Source organism: Entelurus aequoreus, linkage group LG12 (genome assembly GCF_033978785.1).
Source record: "Entelurus aequoreus isolate RoL-2023_Sb linkage group LG12, RoL_Eaeq_v1.1, whole genome shotgun sequence".
Lineage (NCBI taxonomy): Eukaryota > Metazoa > Chordata > Actinopteri > Syngnathiformes > Syngnathidae > Entelurus > Entelurus aequoreus.
Window position 1 is genome coordinate 72,194,986 of NC_084742.1, and position 25,473 is coordinate 72,220,458.

The 25,473-nt window shown below is 36.4% G+C and overlaps 3 protein-coding genes across 7 annotated transcripts in view; 2 read left to right on the plus strand and 1 right to left on the minus strand.

The window, feature by feature from the left end:
• Window positions 1-17,892, plus strand: LOC133662538 (CD9 antigen-like). 2 transcript variants are annotated; one of them, XM_062066640.1, is made up of 7 exons: window positions 1-143; window positions 4,791-4,893; window positions 15,564-15,661; window positions 15,739-15,915; window positions 15,989-16,078; window positions 17,424-17,507; window positions 17,575-17,892. In XM_062066640.1, the coding sequence occupies exons 1-7, from the start codon at window positions 75-77 to the stop codon at window positions 17,638-17,640; spliced, it is 687 nt and encodes a 228-aa protein (XP_061922624.1). In that variant the 5' UTR covers window positions 1-74; the 3' UTR covers window positions 17,641-17,892. The 2 variants fall into 2 exon arrangements, with proteins under 2 accessions (XP_061922624.1, XP_061922625.1); XM_062066641.1 differs by lacking the exon at window positions 1-143 and adding an exon at window positions 3,950-4,107.
• On the minus strand, window positions 17,769-22,338 carry LOC133662537 (CWF19-like protein 1). The gene is given in 8 exon segments (XM_062066639.1): window positions 17,769-18,044; window positions 18,119-18,216; window positions 18,337-18,431; window positions 18,498-18,669; window positions 18,671-18,696; window positions 18,754-18,823; window positions 18,889-19,009; window positions 22,004-22,338. Coding segments are annotated over 8 exon segments (897 nt in total). The 5' UTR covers window positions 22,209-22,338; the 3' UTR covers window positions 17,769-17,934.
• The window catches only part of mcm10 (minichromosome maintenance 10 replication initiation factor), a 24,351-nt gene continuing 20,812 nt past the window's right edge, over window positions 21,935-25,473 (plus strand). Inside the window, exons 1-3 of one of the 4 annotated variants that reach the window (XM_062066633.1) lie at window positions 21,935-22,452; window positions 22,575-22,978; window positions 24,081-24,129. In XM_062066633.1, coding sequence (XP_061922617.1) covers window positions 24,123-24,129 — 7 coding nt within the window. In that variant the 5' untranslated portion in view covers window positions 21,935-22,452; window positions 22,575-22,978; window positions 24,081-24,122. The other 3 variants (XM_062066634.1, XM_062066635.1, XM_062066636.1) reach the window with 3 other exon arrangements.

A 25,473-nucleotide genomic window follows, 5' to 3' on the forward strand; every position in this document is an offset into this window, starting at 1 on the left:
AGGGCGACAGATGCTGGGCCTGTTTGGGAGTCAGTCGGGGCTTATTTGCTTGCGAACTCTCGACAGGAAGCAAGATGACGACTCTGAGCAGCTGGGAGCTTTGCGTCAAGTATGCGCTGTTCATCTTTAACTTCGTCTTCTGGGTGAGTGCGTTAATTACATCATCATCTTCGTCAAATATATATTTCATCAAGCTCAGGATTTAAAAGCACGTAAATAAATTCATGAAAAAGAGGGACAGTTTATGTTCAACGATTTAATATTTATTGTTGTACATATTATCAGCACACACGTGTTACATTTTATACACAAAAAAAAACTAATTCAAAGTAAATAAATAATTCACCAGCACATAAAACTCTTCACTGCAGTTTGGATGATTTCCCACTGGGCGGCGCCATTTCCACCTAAAATACCTGTTATTATCATCTCCACTAGAGGGCGTTCTTTTCATTACATTACAGTAATATTACATGAATGTCTTTAACATTTTGTTTTCTAACGGTTAAATGTTTATTATTTATCAACTAAATGTTTTCTAACTGATTAGATATTATTAAATGAATAAATGTTTATTATGGATAAACTGAATAGTTTAGAACAATGACTAAATGGTAAAATGTTTATTATTGATCAAATAAATGTCTTCTAGAAATGATTTAATGTTTATTTTGATGAACTAAATCTTTTCTAACTGTAATTACAGGTTTAAATATTAAATTATTTAATGTTATTATGAATGTTTCCTAACAATGACGAAATGTCACATATTAAATGTCTACATGTTTATCACTAATGTTTTCTAGCAATATTTACATGTTAAATATAACATTTTAATTATTTTATTTGTAAACACAATAATGATTAAAGTTTATTATTTAAAAACATGTTGTCCAACAATGATAAAATATTTGCTGTATTATGAAATGAAAAATGTTCATTCGTATCAAATGTTTATCATTTATTAACTAAATGTCTTTAAACAATAATTACATGTTATATATTATTACATGAATGTCTTTATGGCTTTAACATCTTGTTTTCTAACGGTTAAATGTTTATTATTTATCAACTAAATGTTTTCTAACTGATTAGATATTATTAAATGAATAAATGTTTATTATGGATAAACTGAATAGTTTAGAACAATGACTAAAAGGTCAAATGTTTATTATTGATCAAATAAATGTCTTCTAAAAATGATTTCATGTTTATTTTGATGAACTAAATCTTTTCTAACTGTAATTACAGGTTAAATATTAAATTATTTCATGTTTATAATGAATGTTTCCTAACAATGACGAAATGTCACATATTAAATGTGTACATGTTTATCACTAATGTTTTCTAGCAATATTTACATGTTAAATATAAAATTGTAATTATTGTATTTGTAAACACAATATTTGATTAAATGTTTTTTGTCAATTGATAAATTTGACAATAAACGTTTTATTGTCAAATTTGAATACTTTCTAACAATGATTATTATTAAATGATAAATGTTTTTTCTTGATCATCTAAATTTGTTATAACAAATAGAATATTTATTATTGAATGTGAAATGTGTATTGGTATTAAATGTTTATCATTTATAATTAAATGATGATTACTATTGATGAACTAAAGGTTGTCTAACAGTGATACATTTTAAATATTAAATGATTAAAGTGTATTATTTAAAAAACATGTCCAACAATGATGAAATATTTGCTGTATTATTGAATGAAAAATGTTCATTAGTATCAAATGTTTATAATGTATTAACTAAATGTCTTTAAACAATGATTACATGTTAGATATTAAATGATTAAATGTTTATTTTGATCAACAAAACGTTTTCTATAAATGTTTATGATTCATTGTGTTTAACAATGATGACATTTTAAAACATTACATTAATACATGTTTATTACTAATGTTTTCTAGCAATAACTGCATGTTAAATATTGAATAATACATTTTTATTACTGTATTTATAAACAAAATGTTACAGATTAAAAATTAAATCTTTATTATTGATCAACTAAATGAATCCCGGGCGCGGCCACCGCTGCTGCTCACTGCTCCCCTCACCTCCCAGGGGGTGATCAAGGGTGATGGGTCAAATGCAGAGAATCATTTCGCCACACCTAGTGTGTGTGTGTGTGTGTGTGTGTGTGTGTGTGTGTGTGTGTGTGTGTGTGTGTGTGTGTGTGTGTGTGTGTGTGTGTGTGTGTGTGTGTGTGTGTGTGTGTGTGTGACAATCATGGGTACTTTAACTTTAAATGTTTTCTAACGATTAAATGTTGATTATTGAATGATAAATATGTATTACTAATGTTTTCTAAAAAATATTAAATATTTATTATTGATAAACTGAATGTTTTCCAGCAATGATTAATGTTAGATATTACATGATTAAAGGTGTATCATTTATAAACTAAATGTTTTTAATGATGATTAAATGTTAGATATTCAATAATTAAATGTATATTATTAAACAGCTAAATGTTTTCTAACAATGATAAAATGTTGAATATTAAATTATTATAAAACATGAAAATGTATATTATTAATGGTTTCAAACAATGATTAAATGTTTAATATTAAATGATTAAATGTATATTATTAAACAGCTAAATATTTTCTAACAATGATAAAATGTTGAATATTAAATTATTATAATACATGAAAATGTATATTATTAATGGTTTCTAACAATGATTAAATGTTTAATATTAAATGATAAAGTTTATTATTGATAAACTAAATGTTTTCTATCAATGATTATTGTTAAATATTAAATTCATGTTTGTAATTAATATTTTATTAATACATTTTAAAAAATTACAATGATTTTAATGTACATTAATGATCAACTAAAAGTTTTCTAACAATGATTACATGTTAAAACATACATTTTTAAATGTTTATTATTGAATGAAAAATATGTATTAATGTTTTCTCACAATGATTAAATGTTTAATATTAAATTATAAAGTTTATTATTGATAAACTAAATGTTTTCTAACAATGATTATTTTTAAATATTAAATTAATATTTGTAATTAATATTTTATGAATAAATATTGTTTTTACAATAATTTTAATGTATATTAATGATCAACTAAAAGTTTTCTAACAATGATTACATGTTAAAACATACATTTTTTTAATGTTTATTATTGAATGAAAAATATGTATTATTGTTTTCTAACAATGATTAAATGTTTAATATTAAATGATAAAGTTTATTATTGATAAACTAAATGTTTTCTAACAATTATTATTTTTAAATATTAAATTAATATTTTATGAATAAATATTGTTTTTACAATAATTTTAATGTATATTAATGATCAACTAAAAGTTTTCTAACAATGATTACATGTTAAAACATACATTTTTTAATGTTTATTATTGAATGAAAAATATGTGTTATTGTTTTCTAACAATGATTAAATGTTTAATATTAAATGATAAAGTTTATTATTGATAAACTAAATGTTTTCTAACAATGATTATTTTTAAATATTAAATTAATATTTGTAATTAATATTTTATGAATAAATATTGTTTTTACAATAATTTTAATGTATATTAATGATCAACTAAAAGTTTTCTAACAATGATTACATGTTAAAACGTACATTTTTAAATGTTTATTATTGAATGAAAAATATGTATTATTGTTTTCTAACAATGATTAAAAGGTAAAAAATTTTAGTTTTTTTAAAAGTTTAAATGTACAATATTAAATGTTGATTATAAAAGGATAAATATTCTTTATTGACCAACAGACAGCCGAGTTCAGTGGCACAAACGTGAGGTTATGAAACAAATGTTTGTCTTCACGGCACAAAATATGCCAGGAGAGATCAATAATGGAGATAAATAGTTATATAGATTACTCTCACCTGGCGCGTGCTGGCCCCGCCCCCTGTCCTCCCAGGTGAGTCAGGATAGGGCGTGGCCCGCACAAAAGCCTTCGTCCTCCTCCTCTTCCTCTCTTTCACTGTGAGCCGCCTTTGTTTTGTTGGATCTTTCTGGTGTGAAAGAATCTTCATCATGGGAGCGTTGAAGTGCATCAAGTACCTCCTCTTTGTCTTCAACTTCCTCTTCTGGGTAGGAGCTTGGTTTGGTTAACTCTCTCTCTGTGTGTGTGTGTGTGTGTGTGTGTGTGTGTGTGTGTGTGTGTGTGTGTGTGTGTGTGTGTGTGTGTGTGTGTGTGTGTGTGTGTGTGTGTGTGTGTGTGTGTGTGTGTGTGTGTGTGTGTGTGTGTGTGTGTGTGTGTGTGTGTGTGTGTGTGTGTGTGTGTGGTTGTGTTGACACATGACAATGTGTGTGTGAACATGCTAATGGCAAGTTGTTGCATTAAAGCTGCATCATCATCACCACCCACTAAAGGTTGTGTGTTTGCTGCACATGACAGTCGTCTTCCAGTGGATTCTTTTCTCCCTGACTTCACGAGGGTTAGTTTTGTGAGTTGGTAAATGCAGAAGTGGTGTTGTCATGTCTTAGTCCCTGCAGGCTGGGCGTCGTGGGACGTGTTAAGGCGCTGACGGAAACATTGTGATGGTATCTGTGGCGACGTTGAGTCATTTTAGTGAGGCGTATCGCAAGCATCCTCCAGTAAACAACATTACAATCTGGCAAAGTCTCTTGTTTTTTTTGTTTGTTTTTGTTTTTTGAAAGGATCCAGTTCTTCTGGGCAAGCCAGGTCCAGGAAGCTGGTCTTCATTCCTCAGCAGGCAGAATTCCGCTCTACTCAATGATCATCTGTTGTTGTTGTTGTTGTTGTTGTTTAGTTGGCCGGTACCGGCGTCCTGGCTGTGGGTCTTTGGCTAAGGTTTGACTCCAGGACCGTCGGACTCTTCCAGGCCGAGGAATCGCCTTCGGTCTTCTTTACTGGTAAGACCTTTTTTTGCAGATAAAGAAACTCGTCATTGTTTATGCAGCGCAAAGAACAACCCTCGCACAAACGCATGGCATAAACAGGGGCGGCCTTACCATTGGGGGAAAACAGTGGCCTTAAGGCCCAAAAATGTCAAATTCAAATAGAATTAAAGCTGCAAGCAGCGATGGACGGGACCAATTATTCACGCTGATGTTTCCTGCTTTCACCTATTTAACATATCTTTACCTGCTCATTACCTATCTTCTCTGCATCCTGGGGTCACACTGGTGCTTCCTGCCTTTACCCATGCAACATATTTTTACCTGCACATTACCTACCTTCTCTGCATAGTGGGGTCACGCTGGTGCTTTTTGCCTTTGCCCATTCAACATATCTTTACCTGCACATTACCTACCTTCTCTGTATCCAGGAGTCTAGCTGGTGTTTCCTGCCATTACCCATTCAACATATCTTTACCTGCACATTACCTACCTTCCCTGCATCCTGGGGTCACACTGGTCTAAGGTCTAAGTGAGACCTACATAGAGGTTTTTGTTTCATGTCTCTACGACATTCCTACTGGAAGTTACTGGCAGTTTTGTCTGTGTAATAATAATACTAATAATAATAAGCAGTTTTGTCTGTGTTTTCTTCCTAGGGGACGCTAGAGCGCAATTTTGAGTTTTGGGGTTTGGTTTTTTGATTAGATCGCAATTTTCGCTAGTCCTGATGTGTGTGTCCAATTTGGTGAGTTTGAAGCATATTAATAATAATAATAATAATGAATAATAAAACCTTAGAAATTCAATAGGGTCCTCTGTCCCAAAGGAACATTCGGTCCCTAATAATAACATTCTTCTATTCTACAACATTTTTTTGGTGCTCTTTAAAATCCCGATCGTTTGGACAGCTCTCATGTGAAGGACTATTCCATGCTACTGCACATGTGTAGACGGACCAAAACAAACCTAAGTTCGAGAGGTTTTTATTTTAAAAGGACAAAGTGTGAAGAGTTTTTCTTTCATCTAGTCAGGGTGTCAAGTTTAGTCAAAGTGACACTGCTTGTATGTGATCAGCACACAGTTGTGGAGAGTGACAGTTGTCATCACTAGTCTGTGCGTAGTAAAACCTCTTAAGGCCCAAACTGTTTGTTTACATGCTTTTTTTTATTTCTCTTTGCTATTTGGGCTTATTGGACCCTAATTAGAATAAAAACTAAGAATCATCTTTTTATATAATGTACTTAGTCCATAAGTACACAAACGTGTACTTCATGTTTAGTGACATGCTAATTGTTATTTTACTTTTTTTCTTCTTCCAAATTCCATTGTATGTTATACTCTTCTGACACCACCAGATGGCAGTGTAAGTGTCCACATAAGTGGCCATAAGACCCCAATTCAGTAGTGGACACCATTTTGGAAATAAGAGCTAAAAGGTGCCGTCCACGCATGTGGCCACTAAGCCTTTAGAGGTTTTAAAGCGTTCCACATGATAACTTATTGCTATCATTTCAGAGGCACCTTTTTATTTAAAAAAAAAAAAAGAGATTGACCGTAACGTCTTGTTTGCAGTTTTTTTCAGTCGCTAACAAGCGTTTTTCTAAACACTAGTCACATTTTCAAAACTAAACACGATTAGCACAACATGGGTCCTTTGTGGTCATACCATTCACACATTCCATGTTGTTTTCACACAATATGCAGTCAGTTAGTTTACATTTATATCATGCTTACATTTTCTTAACAGACAAGCTAGACCTGCAAACAAAATGATGGATTGTTTTTGTATTATTTACAAATGTTAACACACAACATCCCACAATTGCAAACACAATATTCCAAACCTTAGATACAGTATAAAAACCTCTGCTTCTGTAATATCAGTTGTAAAACAATATATCAGCTGATACTGTAACATCAGATGCGATGTGGATGAAAAGTTGTGGCCTAACCCTGAAGATTGCAGGGATTAGATACTGTAAAGGAATTTTGGGCTTTTTTTTTAGGTCTCCCTTTTTGCTGTTGCTTTTTTGTTCATGGATATTTTGTTAACTTTACTGTAAACAATACTGTAAAACGTTTTCTGTTGTATCATACTGTAAATAGTATTTCTACTATACCTCCTGTAGTAAACAGTAAAGAAAAAAAAACGGATTCGCTTTTTACTGGAATGCTTTTGAATGTGAACATTACATGTGGATATAAAGTTCCCAACCAAAGAATGAGGCATAAAAAACTGTGGATTGCATGTTTTGCATGCAAATACCTGGAAAACGTAAACATAAAAGTCTATGCAGTTTTTGTAATGTCCACAATAGCCAGCATCTTGAAAGCTGCTGTACTTTGATTGGCTGCATGTTCCTTGTGAAGTGGAAACAAGAATTATTCTTTGAAAGAATCATTTCATTTTGAGTCACATGTCCAGTGTTTTGGTCAAGTTAATGTGTGCAGAGAAAGATGTCTTCTATTTTGAAATGAAGAGTTAGTATATAGTTAACAAAATGTGCTTTTGAGAAGAAAATGATCTATTTGGCCAATTGTGTTTTGTAGGTGTAAGTCTGTGTTAAGAGTTTAGTCAAAGTATTTTAAGTATAGGTAAGTTTAGTCAAAGTATTTTAAGTATAGGTAAGCGCTTGTTAGCGATGGAAAAAAACTGTAAATACAAATATTGTCAAAAGCCCTTTTTCCCACCAGTCCCACACTTGTATGTGTAAAGTTTGGACACACCTTCTCATTCAATGTTTTCTCTATTTTCATGACTATTTACATTGTAGATTGTCACATCAAAACTATGAATGAACACATGAGGAGTTATGTACTTAACAAAAAAGGTGACATAACTGAAAACATGTTTTATATGCTAGTTTCTTCAAAATAGCCACCCTTTGCTCCGATTACTTTTTCGCACACTCTTGGCATTCTCTCCATGAGCTTCAAGAGGTAGTCACCTGCAGTGGTTTTCACATCACAGGTGTGCTTGAAGCTCATGGAGAGAATGCCAAGAGTGTGCGAAAAAGTATAATTTATATTATGTGTTGTCAACTTTGTACTTTTTATGTCCTTGCCTGAAATAAATAAATAAATGAAAAATGCGTGTGTATATAACAAACACTATTTTTTTTTAACATAATTTTACAGTAAAAGCAGTTTTGTTTTTAACAGCCTATAAAAGTGTTTATATAAATGGAATGGAAAGAGAAAAACAATACCATGTTTTTTTTAGCAATAAAATGTAAGCAACAGAGCTGCCAGTTTTTTTAACCGTAAAATCTTGTTTTTTTAAAATGTTTTTTTGGTTTGTTTTTTAATGTGTTAGTGTCTTACAGTAAATGAGGGGAAAACGGTACCAAAGTTGATTTTACAGTAAAAAAAAAACCAAAACTCAGTCGGCGGAATTTAACCGTGAAATCCATTGTCAGTTTTACAGTCTACAATTTGATTGAATAATTTGTTTTTAAATCAATACAATATCCTACTGTGCAATACATCCGTTATTACTCTGGTACTCTTGTCTGGTTGTGTATATTGTACAGTATTTTGTACAGGATTGCTTATTATTTTATTGGATACTAAGTCTGTTTATTTTCATTCTTATTTTTTATCTATTACTTCTTGTGTAATTTATTTTTATCCCATATTTGTTCCCACTACCGCATCTTAAATTGGAGTCCTTAATCTCGTTGTATGCCATACCATAGCAACTTTATTTATAAAGCCCTTTAAAAACAAGCCCAGTTGAAGAACAAAGTGCTGCACACCACAAAGAAATAGAGGCAAAGGACAGACTAAAAAATATTTTTTTTAAAACCGAAGTAAAATACACATTGAAAAAGCAAATACAAATTACCCTAAGAACAATTTGTTAGATAAAAAGCAGTTAAAAACCCTTAAAGTTAAAACCAGTTTAAAGTCTCATGCTGGGTTAGAAGCCAGTGAATAAAAATGGCTTCTATGCAAATATAATGACTATTCTATTATATTCTATAAGTCAAGCAGACATTTAAGTACAGTATTTCTCTTTATTTTAACAAATATTTTCGGAATACATGATCAAATATTTTGATATTTAATTTCCAAATAGATGCAGTACATGAGTTTTAATGTCAAAAGGGAAAGAAGAAATCCATTTAGTAAGAAAAGATTAACTGGTATTATTTCTAGGCTTTCGTGGGCCACATCAAATCATGTGGCGGGCCAGATTTGGCCCCCGGGCCTTGAGTGTGACACCTGTGTTATAGAGGCTTCTGTACTCAGGGGCCTAGTGGTTAGAGTGTCCGCCCTGAGACGGGTAGGTCGTGAGTTCAAACCCCGGCCGATCATACCAAAGAGTATAACAATGGGAGCCATTACCTCCCTGCTTGGCACTCAGCATCAAGGCTTGGAATTGGGGGTTAAATCAGCAAATGATTCCCAGGCGTGGCCACCGCTGCTGCTCACTGCTCCCCTGTGGGGATGGGTCAAATGCAGAGGATCATTTCGCTGCACCTAGTGTGGGTGTGACAATCATTGGAACTTTGACTTTTTGAACTCTATTGTTTACTTTCAGAGCAGCCATATTTAAAGCCAACTCGGAAGTGGTGAGAATGCTGCGACGGTTTGAGTAATAAAAAAAAAAAACTGCAACTTTGAACAGTGTTCCAGTTGAAACTTTAACCAGGAACTCAGAACTTCCCAGCAGTGATGTATTAAATGTAGCTTGTTTCTATGAGCCCATCAACTGTACAAATATTACTATTAACTATCTGTCATTCATCTGGGGACTCCCTACAATGACCTCTAGGGGTCCCCACAGCCCACTGTATGCATTTAGTTGGCCCACATCTATAATGTTCATTTCCTCTACCTCCAGTAATAAAAACAGACATTTGTTTGGGAACAGTTAGTAATGGGTATGTGCAGTAAAACTTGTCATGAACTCGAATTAATTTGTGTTAGGATTTTGGTTTACGGAGTAAAGTAGTAAAAACTTCAAGTTTTGAGCATGGTTTTCTCTAAATGTGGCCAAGGACATGCATTGTGGGTGTTGTCTTCATCACTGTAGGGACAATCTAAGCTGCGGGAGACAATTCCTCTGCCATTTTCAAATTTCTTTTGTTTTTCTTTTTTTGAGAGTGGTCAGCTTGAAGCGTCCCTCTGTCTCCGACTCTCTCGTCGTCATGTGACATGAGTGCCACACTGTTATCATTTTGCTTACTAATTTCCATGAACTGCCTTATCTTGCTTCTGATTGGCCAGCTGTATGTGTGTGTGTGTATATATGTATATGTATATATGTATATATATATATATGTGTGTATATGTGTATATATATATGTGTATATATGTATATATATATGTGTGTGTATATATATAGTTTGTGTGTATATATATAGTTTGTGTGTATATGTGTATATTTTGTGTGTGCGTGTATATATTTGTGTGTGTGAGTGTTTGTATATATGTGCGTGTATATTGTGTGTGTGTGTGTGTGTGTGTGTGTGTGTGTGTCACTCACACAGTGTGTGTGTATATTTCTATATATATATATATATATTTTGTGTGTGTTTGTGTATATATTGTGTGTGTATATATTTGTTATTGTGTGTGTGTGTATATATATTGTGTATGTGTGTCACTCACACAGTGTATGTATGTATGTATGTGTGTATATATATATATGTATGTGTGTGTGTGTGTGTATATATATATATTATATGTGTATGTATGTATATATGTGTGTATATATATGTGTATGTATATATGTGTGTATATATGTATGTGTGTGTGTATATATATGTGTGTATATATATATATGTGTATGTATGTGTATATATGTATGTATATATATGTGTGTATATATGTATATGTATGTGTGTGTATGTATGTGTATATATATATATATATATATATATAATATATATATATATATATATATAATTTATTTTTTATTTTTTTTGGGCCCAGATTTGCAGTCCATTTTCTCTTTTGAAATTAAATGAAAAGGAATGAAATAAGTTTGATTATCTTTTTGTAGCTTATATCTTTGATGTAAGCTACCGGGCTACAAGGGTCTAAAAGTAGCTAAGCTGGCCCAGGTCATTCTAAAATGTAGTTAAGCTTACTTAAATGGAACGCACCATATATATATATATATATATATATATATATATATATATATATATATACGCCCCTGGGCACAACATAAGTGGGCAGTTTGTGTGGGCACCGAGTCAGCAAGTTAATTTGCATCTGAAAAGGACAAGACATTCCTTTTGAGGACAACTATGTCCCATTTGTGGAGATGGAGGAAAGCAGCAGCTGTCAAACAAGAGAGGCCGTCTTTGCACCATCACCGGATGTCTGCCTGCAAACATGTCCTGACATTTCTCCCCCGAACATTATCTCATTCCGATGGAAGAGTAGCCACTAGCAAGTCGTCCAGCCAGCCGGCATGTGAACGTGTTGTGCAAGATGGCTGTTGCTAAACCGCTGGCTCGCAACCTTTTTGCCCAACTTTTCCACCATAGAGGGACCCTATAAATATTAACACTGAGTTGGTAATCTTACTCTTGATTTTAATCGTACAGAATAATTATTTATTATGGAACTGCTGCAATGCAAGCAGCCCATATTTATTATTATTATTATTGCTCCTACTTCAGTTTAATATTATAGTTTTATCTTATTCTGCCGCGAATGATACGAGACGAACCGGCCAACGAACCCCCACATATGGTATACCGTAGGAAAGGTCTTGTTCGCGCCGATAGGGGTACTCTAAATTGGGAATATTTCGTGTTACCATGGCAACACCGTTCAAGAATTTAAAAAAAATAAAAAAATGGACCAATTGAATGGGTACATTTAATTTTAACGGACTATTGTTCTGAGACAAACACCAAAAAGATTAGATGTTGGCATTAAAGTGCTAGCTTTTTGAGCTAATTTTGCAACCATTTAACCTAAAGTCATATAACTTGGTATGTGACAGCTGTTAACTGTTAGCTTGCTAGCAAGCCAACGTTAGCACACTAACTTAAGCATGCTAACTTGTTCATCTAATTTGACACTTTTTTTTTTCTCTTTCCGCAGCCCTGTTACTTGAAATGTGAGACATGCTAACTGTTAGCACACATGCTACAAGTTAGCATTTTAATGTATGCATGCTAACATTTTAGGCTAGCCCTGTAGCTCTTTTTGTACAGTTGCCACAAACTCACGGGTTCGGACACTCTGCGCCATCTTCGAAGCACGGCGGCTTCCGGCGACCCCCGGCCAGAGGTCCGGGCACAGAGAGCAGGCCCGTCAAAATTTCCGCGGGAATTTTCTAGTTTACAACCTTGTCAGATGATATGAAAGCTTGTGTTGATCACAAAGATTTATTATTTAACACAAACCTTCGGCTCTGTTCAGGCTGAACAGGAAAAAAGTACTAACCAAATATACTGAATAAAAAGGATCTGATAAATAACTGACCAAAAATAGACATAATTATGTTGTGCTAAAATAAATTAAAAATCCATCCATCCATTTTCTACCGCTTATTCCCTTCGGTCTTGCGGGGGGCGCTGGAGCCTCTCGGCCAAATTAAAGTCAATTAATCAATCAATGTTTACTTATATAGCCCTAAATCGCGAGTGTCTCAAAGGGCTGCACAAGCCACGACATCCTCGGCTCAGATCCCACATCAGGGCAAGGAAAAACTCAACCCAATGGGACAATGAGAAACCTTGGAGGGGACCGCAGATGTGGGGACCCCCTCCTGGGCGACCGGTGCAATGGACGTCGAGTGGATCCAGCATAATATTGAGTCCAGTCCATAGTGGATCTAACATAATAGTGAGAGTCCAGTCCATAGTGGATCTAACATAATAGTGAGAGTCCAGTCCATAGTGGATCTAACATAATAGTGAGAGTCCAGTCCATAGTGGATCTAACATAATAGTGTGAGAGTCCAGTCCATAGTGGATCTAACATAATAGTGAGAGTCCAGTCCATAGTGGATCTAACATAATAGTGAGAGTCCAGTCCATAGTGGATCTAACATAATAGTGAGAGTCCAGTCCATAGTGGATCTAACATAATAGTGAGAGTCCAGTCCATAGTGGATCTAACATAATAGTGTGAGAGTCCAGTCCATAGTGGATCTAACATAATAGTGAGAGTCCAGTCCATAGTAGATCTAACATAATAGTGAGAGTCCAGTCCATAGTGGATCTAACATAATAGTGAGAGTCCAGTCCATAGTGGATCTAACATAATAGTGAGAGTCCAGTCCATAGTGGATCTAACATAATAGTGTGAGAGTCCAGTCCATAGTGGATCTAACATAATAGTGAGAGTCCAGTCCATAGTAGATCTAACATAATAGTGAGAGTCCAGTCCATAGTGGATCTAACATAATAGTGAGAGTCCAGTCCACAGTGGATCGAACATAATAGTGAGAGTCCAGTCCATAGTGGATCTAACATAATAGTGAGAGTCCAGTCCATAGTGGATCTAACATAATAGTGTGAAAGTCCAGTCCATAGTGGATCTAACATAATAGTGAGAGTCCAGTCCATAGTGGATCTAACATAATAGTGAGAGTCCAGTCCATAGTGGATCTAACATAATAGTGTGAGAGTCCAGTCCATAGTGGATCTAACATAATAGTGAGAGTCCAGTCCATAGTGGATCTAACATAATAGTGAGAGTCCAGTCCATAGTGGATCTAACATAATAGTGAGAGTCCAGTCCATAGTGGATCTAACATAATAGTGTGAAAGTCCAGTCCATAGTGGATCTAACATAATAGTGAGAGTCCAGTCCATAGTGGATCTAACATAATAGTGAGAGTCCAGTCCACAGTGGATCTAACATAATAGTGAGAGTCCAGTCCATAGTGGATCTAACATAATAGTGAGAGTCCAGTCCACAGTGGATCTAACATAATAGTGAGAGTCCAGTCCATAGTGGATCTAACATAATAGTGTGAGAGTCCAGTCCATAGTGGATCTAACATAATAGTGAGAGTCCAGTCCATAGTAGATCTAACATAATAGTGAGAGTCCAGTCCATAGTGGATCTAACATAATAGTGAGAGTCCAGTCCACAGTGGATCTAACATAATAGTGAGAGTCCAGTCCACAGTGGATCGAACATAATAGTGAGAGTCCAGTCCATAGTGGATCGAACATAATAGTGAGAGTCCAGTCCATAGTGGATCGAACATAATAGTGAGAGTCCAGTCCATAGTGGATCTAACATAATAGTGAGAGTCCAGTCCATAGTGGATCTAACATAATAGTGTGAAAGTCCAGTCCATAGTGGATCTAACATAATAGTGATAGTCCAGTCCATAGTGGATCTAACATAATAGTGAGAGTCCAGTCCATAGTGGATCTAACATAATAGTGTGAGAGTCCAGTCCATAGTGGATCTAACATAATAGTGAGAGTCCAGTCCATAGTGGATCTAACATAATAGTGTGAGAGTCCAGTCCATAGTGGATCTAACATAATAGTGAGAGTCCAGTCCATAGTGGATCTAACATAATAGTGAGAGTCCAGTCCACAGTGGATCTAACATAATAGTGAGAGTCCAGTCCATAGTGGATCTAACATAATAGTGAGAGTCCAGTCCATAGTGGATCTAACATAATAGTGAGAGTCCAGTCCATAGTGGATCTAACATAATAGTGTGAGAGTCCAGTCCATAGTGGATCTAACATAATAGTGAGAGTCCAGTCCATAGTGGATCTAACATAATAGTGAGAGTCCAGTCCACAGTGGGGTCAGCAGGAGATCATCCCGAGCGGAGACAGGTCAGCAGCGCAGAGACGTCCCCAACCGATGCACAGACAAGTGGTCCACCCCGCATCCAGACTATGGACAGCCAGCACTTCATCCGTGGCCACCGAAAGTGCAAACTAAAACACGGTTTCACCAATTTAGTCATAATTTTTGCGCTTAAACTTCTGAGACTTTAGATCCAGACTTCTTGTTTGTTTGATATTGTCATTACTGCCACAAGTGTTGGAAAAGTGTGTTACCGCCGCGGCCCAAACGAGTGGTTTTTGGCAGCCCTCGGTCCAACGATGGGACTTGGCCCTATGGTTAAGAAGCGTGGTGCTGTCCGCCCTGAGATGGGTAGGTTGTGAGTTCAAACCCCGGCCGAGTCATACCAAGGACTATAACAATGTGAGCCATTACCTCCCTGCTTGGCACTCCGCATCAAGGCTTGGAATTGGGGGTTAAATCACCAAAAATGATTCCCGGGCGCGGATACCGCTGCTGCTCACTGCTCCCCTCACCTCCCAGGGGGTGATCAAGGGGATGGGTGAAATGCAGAGGACACATTTCACCACACCTCGTGTGTGTGTGACTATCATTGCTACTTGAACTTAACTTAAACAGCCTCTGATGACCTCGCCTACCAGAGACCAAAGTGGTGACAAAATGTCAACAAGATTCCCGTTTGAAGCGTGGCGCCACTTGTAATGAGACACGAGGTGATGTCACTGGCGTGCAGTTGTTTGAGATCACAGCCAGGCGACGTCCGCCGCCACCGCCACCGCCGCCGCCGCCGCTAACAGAGACGTCGTTGTTCCTCAGCGGGAATGCGTCTTTGTCCGTCAGGCCTCTTTTGGCGGGAGGGGTCGTGACCTCTGCGCTGAGGTCGTTGTGGATGCCTAATTTAAAAAATGAAACTTGTGCTGTCAGGCGTCTACATCCTGATCGCGGCGGGCGCGCTGATGATGGTGGTGGGCTTCCTGGGATGCTGCGGCGCCATCAAAGAGTCGCCGTGCATGCTGGGATTGGTGAGTTTTTCCTTTTTTGGTCGTCGTGTGATTTAGTTTTAACAAACTTCGAGCTCAGTCTTTGTTTTGTTTTGTAGTTCTTCCTCTTCCTGCTCCTCATCTTCGCCGTGGAGGTGGCGGCGGGCATCTGGGGTCTGTCTAACAAGGAGCGCGTGGTGGACGACGTGACCGAGTTCTACAAGCAGACGTACGACAACTACAAGGCCACCAGGCAGGAAGCGCTCAAGGAGACTCTACGCCTCATCCACTTCGGAGTGAGACCACGCCCCCTTTTTGACTCTTTTTAAATGACGCGTGAACTTTGGCGAATATTCATTGTGTCACCAGCTCAACTGCTGCGGACCCACGGGCACCGTCATCGACGCTGCTAAGGACATCTGCCCCAAGAAGGAAGGCCTGGAGGCCCTGATCACCACGGTAACTACAGCTGACATCAATTCTGATTTTTGTTTCCCCTCCTAATTCTACTTCTTTAAAAAGATAGTTTTCAATACGTTAAGATTGCATTGATGAAATACTTTAAGGAAAAAAAATGTTTGGGTAAAAAATGCTGAAATAATCAACAATGCAATAATTTAGCACTATTGCAATTTAGTAGTATTTTAAATACATTTAGCAGTATTCGAACAACATTTAGCACTTTTGCAATTTAGTAGTATTTTTAAATACATTTAGCAGTATTCCAACATTTAGCACTTTTGCAATTTAGTAGTATTTTTAAATACATTTAGCAGTATTCCAACAACATTTAGCACTTTTGCAATTTAGTAGTATTTCAAATACATTTAGCAGTATCCCAACAACATTTAGCACTTTTGCAATTTAGTAGTATTTCAAATACATTTAGCAGTATTCCAACAACATTTAGCACTTTTGCAATTTAGCACTATGACAAATATATATTAGCACTATGACAAATACACTTTGTCAGTATTGCATATACAGTAGTAGTATTGCAATAACATTTAGCATTATCGCAAATGTAGCTCTTTTGCATTAGCAGTATTGAAAATACATTTTGCACTATTTCATATACTGTACATATAGCATTTCTGCATATACATTAGTACTATTGCAATAATATTTAGCACTGTGGCAATTTTGTAGTATTGCAATTTAACACTATTGCATATACATTTAGCACTATTGCATATACAATAGCACTGTTGCAATTTAGGAATATTGCAATAACATTTAACACTATTGCATATACATTTAGCACTATTGCATATACAATAGCACTGTTGCAATTTAGGAATATTGCAATAACATTTAGCACTATTGCATATACATTACCACTGTCGCAATTTAGCACTATTGCATTTACATTTAGCACTGTTGCAATTTAAGAATATTGCAATAACATTTAGTAGTATTGCAATTTAGCACTATTTCATATACATTAGCACTATGCAAATGAGTAGTATTGCAATAACATTTAGTACTATTGCATGTACTTTAGCACTGTTGCAATTTAATAAAATTGCAATAACATTTTGCACTGTTAGAAGTTAGTATTGCGAATCTAGCACTTGTATATACAATGTAATAGTGCTAAAGTTAGCGCTATTGTTTATACATTTAGCACTATTGCAATTTAGTAGTATCACAAATACATATTTAGTAGTAAATACATTTAGCACTATTACAATGCACTCCAATACTTAATTCTAGAAGAAAAGAGGTTCCGAGTGCACTGTCACTTATTGAATGTTGTCATGAGAATGTAGAGCATGGCTGATGTCCGTCTTTGTGGATTTAGAGCTGCCCGGCGGCCATTGACGAGGTGTTCAACAACAAGCTGCACATCATCGGCGGCGTGGGCATCGGTATCGGTGTCATCATGGTGAGTGGGAGGAGCTAACAGAACATTGGTATTTTTCTAATTAAATTTGACGATGAAATGTTTCCAGATCTTCGGGATGATCTTCAGCATGATGCTGTGCTGCGCCATCAAGAGGTCCAGAGACTTCGTTTAAACGTCAAGCTTACTCTCCTTCACTTTAGTAACACCTTCTTTTTAACTTGGCGACGCTCGGGTGCACTCAGGACGGCCATCTTGGACGTGTGAATGTGTGGCGCCTGAGCTTTTGAACTTTTTTTTTGTTTTAGTTTTGAGCGCTAACGACGTCAAAGATGCTAATATTTAGCCCGTTTTATGTCGCTAACGTTGATGTTTAGTCTTCTTTTAAAACTTGTTTGTAAAATGCTTAATAAATCAACAAAGACTGGTTTTGTTTTTTATTTACAAAATGATCATTTCAAAATAAAGATCAGTCCTCAAGGGCAAAGTCGTACGGTTGGAATTGGTCTCGTAGCCGCGCGCACGCCTCTTCCTCGCGGCTTTCGTGGGGATGTTCAGCAGCGCCTCGCTGGCCAGAACCTCCCGGCAAACAAAGATGGTGGATGTTCTGTAGGCTGGTGTCAAGTTCAAAATGTCACAACTGCACTCCTCACCTCCCAAACTGCAGCGGGAAATGTTTGTGGATGCGGTAGGAGAGCTTCTCGCCCGAATCCAGCTCCACGTAAAAGTACGGCGTCCCGGGCGGAGCGATCTGTGCGCGTTGGTGGTGTGACGTTGACGTTTAACATGACGGTGTGTGTGTGTGTGTGTGTGTGTGTGTGTGTGTGTGTGTGTGTGTGTGTGTGTGTGTGTGTGTGTGTGTGTGTGTTACCTGTTTGAGGTCGCTGTGTTGTGGAAGCTCCATCTGCTGCTCCTGAGCCTGGACCATGAAGGCCTCCTTGATGTCCTCAGTGGGACTGGGACCACCTGACCGCGCCGACGACAATCAAAGTTCCGCACCGCTGCATATTTTTCCAAAAGCGTGGCTCATACCTGAAGCTGCAGGTGCTGGCTCCTGTAGTTCCTCTCAAAGAGCACGCAGCGCTCCCCTCAACTTTTGTAGAAGCTCCTGAGGGCCGCCTTGTATTTGTCCATCTCCGCCAGGACCTCCGAGGCCAAGTCCACCACGGACTGGTAGTGGCCGATGGGCAGGACCAACACGTGACCCGAGGTCAGCCAGCGCTAAGTAGCACTGAGATGGAGGTCACGTGATAAGCTGCTGAGAAGGTTCTGGAAGTGTTTTACTCACATGTGTTCCGATGCTGACCACCAGGTGTTTCTCCACCTGAGGGCTGGCCAGGCAGAACCAGGCGGAAGAGCTACACAGGAACATCCCAATCAAATACCCGCTGTGATGCTGTCGACCAAATGGAGGTCGCCTTACGGTGCCTGCGAGGGTGTTTGTGTCCCGGTCCTCCGTCCCAGTCCGGCCTCTTCCTGCTGCGGCCCCGCCCACCGCAGCTCTGCCCGCTGCTGAGGTGGAAGAAGAACTGCGTGCTGGGCTCCTGCACAGACATCAGGGAAGCAGGGTGTTCTGCGCACACTCACGCCAATCATCACACTCGCACCTCCTCCTCCTCCTCCGCCGCCACGCCCAAGCTGCTTGTTAACGTCTCCTTCTTGTCCTTGGCCACGCGCCTGTAAGGGTTTTCCGTCACGTCCTGAGGCTGTTTGACCAAGTCTTCCTCTTCTTCTACTTCCCCTCTCATACAACCGAGAGTTTACTTTATATGCTCTGATGTTTGATGTCCTCTCACAAGGGTTTGTTCGGGCGTTGTTGGCTCCACGTGTTTGAAATGTGGAAGGACTCAAATAGAGGCTTTAAAAGGTGTTTGCATCAAGTGGGGGCTTAGTGGCTTGTATGTGAAGAAGCATATGTCATTGGATAGGATTTTATCCAGATAACATTCATCCAAACTACAAAATATTCATTGTTTTAATTTCAAATAAAATGCAAATGTTTTTTGTGAAAACCTGGAAAGTTAATGAGCACCATTATTTGGGGTATAATATTTATTATATATGACTTTCACTGCAATTATGGATTTCTAAAAAACAAAAGGGGCAATGTTAAAGGACGAGATAGTGTATAATTATGTGGGATCATATATATATTATATATTAGGCCTGTCAAAATGAACGTGTTAACTCATGTGATTAATCACAAGAAATATTGCATTAATCGTGAACACACTTTGAATAATCATGCAATTTATTTTATTATTTTTAAACTTAACCGCCATACAGTCAGTGATCAGATCAATCATACGTCAGTGAGGAGACTATACATGCTGACAGAACCTTAGATCAAACTGTTACCCAGTTTTGTGCAAATAAATGACAATAATTCAAGTAAATCATTGAAAAAAAAATTCCTGGATGACATTCTGACAATAAAATTGCATTTGTGTACAAATGTTTTTTTTTTCTTTCTCAAGCTAATTTTAATTATGCAAGTAAGTATTTGTATGATTAATCATGATTATTCCAAATTTCAAAATGTGTTTAATATGATTTAAAAAAGTAATCATTTGACAGCCATCTTATGTATATAGTATTCATGTGTATACTGTATGTAAGTGTATATACATACACACGTATATATACTGTATGTATATATGTATTAGTATATATATATACTACAAACATTCACCTTTTTAACTATTTTCTACTTCTGCAATCAATTTATTCTTACATGATTTAATACAAGGGCTATCAAATTACTTTTTAATCAGAATATTCAGTTTGCAAATGAGTTTATTGTGATTATTTGCAATAATATCTGCAAGCTATACTTATAGGATGCCTTGGTCACTATCTGTCATCATAACAGGTGTGTGTGAGTATGATGCACAACATTGAATTATTTCTTGGTCAACAAGTTCTTTTGGACAGCCTTAATGGGTGAGGGCGGACCTACGTCACTTCCGCCTACCAATCCCCTAGCAACCGGGATTTCGTTGAAAACAAAGCAGCTCACAGCGAACACAGCATTGACAGAAAAAGCATTTAACGAGCGTTGTGGCTTGAAAGTCGGCTTAAATCCTTCATTTAGGCATTTTTACTTATTTGCATATCGTGTGAAAAAACAAAAATGTATTATTTGCGTCAGACTCGTCTCAGTGAACTTTAAAGCTTCTCAGGCTTAGCTTAGCTTGCTAGTTAGCTTAGCCTGCGCGCTACTAAGAAAGAGACGCGGAAGTTATCAACAACAAGATCAAGTGTTAGTGTATAAAATATTGAGAGATTTGAGGGCTACATGTATTGAATGGCAACATGAAAATTATAGGGTTTGTTGGTTTTTAAAAACCCAACTGTTAAGTGCACATTTAAACGAAACCGGTTTTCGAAAATAGCTAGCTAGGCTATAGACTATATCAGGGGTCGGCAACCCAAAATGTTGAAAGAGCCATATTGGACCAAAAAAACAAAAACAAATCTGTCTGGAGCCGCAAAAAATTAAAAGCCATATTACATGTGTCATGAGATGTAAATTTAATTAAGAGGACTTAGAGGAAACTAAATTAGCTCAAATATAGCTACAAATTAGGCATAATGATGCAATATGTACATATAGCTAGCCTAAATAGCATGTTAGCATCGATTAGCTTGCAGTCATGCAGTGACCAAATATGTCTGATTAGCACTTCACACAAGTCAATAACATAAAAAAAACTCACCTTTGTGCACTCATGTACAACGTTAAAAGTGTGGTGGACAAAATGAGACAGAAAAAGAAGTGGCATAAAACACGTCCTAGAAAGTCGGAGAAAGTTATGCATGTAAACAGACTATACGGTGAGTTCAAGGACCGCCAAAATAAGTAGGACAAAACGGCGCTCGCCAAATACTTGAATCAGTGAAGCATATTTAATATAAACAGTGTGATTTATAACAATTACGGAGGTTTGTGTCATGTTTGTCCTCCTACAGAAACCATACTAAAACAAAAAAATTGTTTTTTTTCCCCCTCATCTTTTTCCATTCTTCATACATTTTTTAAAAAATCTCCAGAGAGCAACTAGGGCGGCGCTAAAGAGCCGCATGCGGCTCTAGAGCCGCGGGTTGCCTACCCCCGGACTATATAGTATATTACTTACTTAACTTAATCCTCTTCTTCCCGGATGGGAAATAAGGCTTCGACGACTCGACGCCATTCATCTCGCTGCTGTGCTCGTCTCTGTGCCTCGCCCCATGTAAGCTTCATCTCTTTCAGCTCCCCTTCAACTGTTCTTCGCCAGGTGTTCTTTGGCCGCCCTGGCTTACGTTTTCCCGGTGGTGTCCATCTTAACGCTGCCTTTGGTATCCTCTCGTTGTCCGCTTTTCGAAAATAGCTAGCTAGGCTATAGACTATATAGTATATACCGCATGTTGTTTTTGTACAACAACAACTTCAGCTGTCGAACGTTATAAGGTACAAATTCAACAAGTATAACATTAGCACGGACGGTATAGCCAAGTTGTGGTTAAGAAGGTGGATTTTTGTTCCTTATATTTACCAGAAACGAAGTGATCCGAACACACGACCCGGGACTTTGGGGGATTCCAGTGAGAACCGTCCTCGTTTTCCCGGTGTAAAGCTGCGAGCCATTTGTCTCGTCTCTGTGGGCTTTTATCACGCTTTGGCAGAACAAAATACAACCTTTGTTTTACCTGTTTCCAGTTGTGGTTAGCACAACCAAAAACAACACAGTTTTTCGGCATTTTGGAGGCAGAATGACGGGTTTAACCAGCGTAGGTCGACAGGTTAAAGAGTAATGGCAACGGTTTGTTTTCAACGCCAGTCTGGTTGCTATGGCTCGAAGAACCCGTATGTAGCTCAGTTGCCCGGATGTCGGCCCTCACCCATACAAATATAAGTGACGTTGAGGTGGATGCGCGCGCATCTTTATCCCGGAAGCAACAGAGGATCGCGAAAATTACTCTAATAAATGAACGATGGCAAACGGTAAAATACTTTCAGATCCGTGTGGTTTCACAGAGGGGACGGGAGAAATAAGTGGGCGAATATTTGCACATATCTGGTGGGGAAGCTGAGTGGCATGTGACATTGTTCTACTCTTTTTGCAGCATGCAGACACGCCTACGTTGGTGTCTTGAGATTTCGCCTAACTATTTTTGGCTAAAACGAACAATATTATTTCTAGTTCTGGAAAGTGTGTGATTTTTCCACGAGAACATTTTTTCTTTGGCACTTTTTTTCATCAGGAAACAAGCCAATTCATCAAACGGAAACGTATTACTTTCAGGCAAATTATTAGGCACCTAAACTGGATCATGACAACAAAACGGGGTCCTTCGTTTAGCGCCAGTTTGGATGTTGTCCCTCTCTTTAGTGAAGACTGCGACCCGCACTGAGCTGCTTTTTACACCGTAATCGTCCTTTAAATGACCAACATATTCACTCTTGCTGTCGTAGAGCATTCATTACATTGGTGGCGAAGATTAAACCTATGCTGACTCCAGTCGTGCAGGTATGTTGAAGAAGTGGACTAACTCGTACGTCACTTGACCCATTTGTATCAAATAGTGTTATACATATCATTTAATATTTAAATAATGTTTCATATCATTTACTATTACTTTAAATTAATTATGTTACATATCATTTAATATTTAAATAATATTTCATATCATTTAATATTACTTTAAATAATGTTACATATCATTTAATATTACTTTAAATAAATGATGTTACATATCATTTACTATTACTTTAAATAAATGATGTTACATATTTAATATTACTTTAAATAATGTTACATATCATTTAATATTACTTTAGATAATGTTAAATATCATTTAATATTACTTTAAATAATGTTACATATAATTTACTATTACTTTAAATAAGTGATGTTACATATCATTTACTATTACTTAAAATAAATGATGTTACATGTAATTTACTATTACTTTAAATAAATGGTGTTACATACAATTTACTATCACTTTAAATTAATGATGTTACATATAATTTATTATTACTTTAAATAAATGATGTTACGTATCATTTACTATTACTTTAAATAAATGATGTTACATATAATTTACTATTACTTTAAATAAATGATGTTACATGTAATTTACTATTACTTTAAATAAATGATGTTACATATCATTTACTATTACTTTAAATAAATGATGTTACATATAATTTACTATTACTTTAAATAAATGATGTTACATATTAATGAATATTGCTTTAAATAAATGTTGTTACATGTCATTTACTATTACTTTAAATAAATGATGTTACATATAATTTACTATTATTTTAAATAAATGATGTTACATATAATTTACTATTACTTAAAATAAGTGTTACATGTCATTTACTATTACTTTAAATAAATGATGTTACATATAATTTACTATTACTTAAAATAAGTGTTACATGTCATTTACTATTACTTTAAATAAATGATGTTACATATCATTTACTATTACTTTAAATAAATGATGTTACATGTCATTTACTGTTACTTTAAATGATGTTACATGTCATTTACTGTTACTTTAAACGATGTTACATATCATTTACTAATACTTTTAAATAAATGTGTCTCTCATTAGGCTAGCTGCTGATCCTAAGCGGACTATTAATACATCGACAACATGGATTGTGAGTACTGCTTTTTCATATGATTACTAACTCAATCTCAAGCAGGGGTACCCAAAGTGGGGCCAGGGGGCCAAAATTGGCCCATCTAGTCGTTTGATTTGCCCCGCTGAAGGTTTGCTTCCCAACTATAGAACATATTTATACTGACCTGGGGGTGTTCCTTACCAATATTGATATCTGTCTGATATCAACAATAAACACGTATCAAATTATATTCGGCTTGCATCCAAACATTCTGATTTTAGCTCCGATACAAGCTATCTTCCAGCGTGTTTGCTTCTGCTAAGCTGGACAGCCAGTTAACATCTACATTTCCTCAAATAATTACAAATGGTGGGTCTTTTATTGTATTTTAGTGAAGTCATGTACAAAAGGTAAACATTGTAGGCTACTAGAAGCTTGCAGCTTCACAATAGTACACATGCTACACTTAATTGAACAATATTGCGTTCTAAAACTTTGCATTTGTCAATATAAAGAAGTATCGATAGATTAAATTTGTGTATAACTTACATATTGAAATCTTTAACACAGAAACTTGTTAAGAAGTATCTAGTAACAAACGTGTTTGCATCATTCAACTTACTACATAATGAACTTAACAAAAAGCAATTACCACTCCACTTCGTCCTAAAGACAGCATAAATCCATTCCGGACGATTATTAATGAATAAGTGATTTTCATACCTACTATTGTTCTATGTTTGACTAATTTCACCTGATCAAACCTTTTTCTAACAATCCACTCGACAAACTCATTCAAGTATGTATGATTCCTGCTGATATCGACTCAGAAGTGGAAAAGCTGTATTGGGACAAGCCTAAAGCTCACAGAATCTTTGAAAGTAGAGATGTCCGATAATGGCTTTTTTGCCGATATCCGATATTGTCCAACTCTTAATTACCGATTTCGATATCAAGCGATACCGATATACATATACAGTGGTGGAATTAACACATTATTATGCCTAATTTTGTTGTGATGCCCCGCTGGATGCATTAAACAATGTAACAAGGTTTTCCAAAATAAATCAACTCAAATTATGGAAAAAAATGCCAACATGGCACTGCCATATTTATTATTGAAGTCACAAAGTGCATTATTTTTTCAACATGCCTCAAAACAGCATCTTGGAATTTGGGACGTGCTCTCCCTGAGATAATCCTGATACCCACTACAACTATGGGAAGTACTATACTTTAACTTTCACAAAGTGCATTATTTTATATTTTTGTTAAACATGCCTCAAAACGACAGCTACAAAAACAATGAAGGCACACAGCTTCAGTCCAGAGTATACTAGAGTAATAAAGTAAACAATAACATAGTGCAAGACTGCCTGG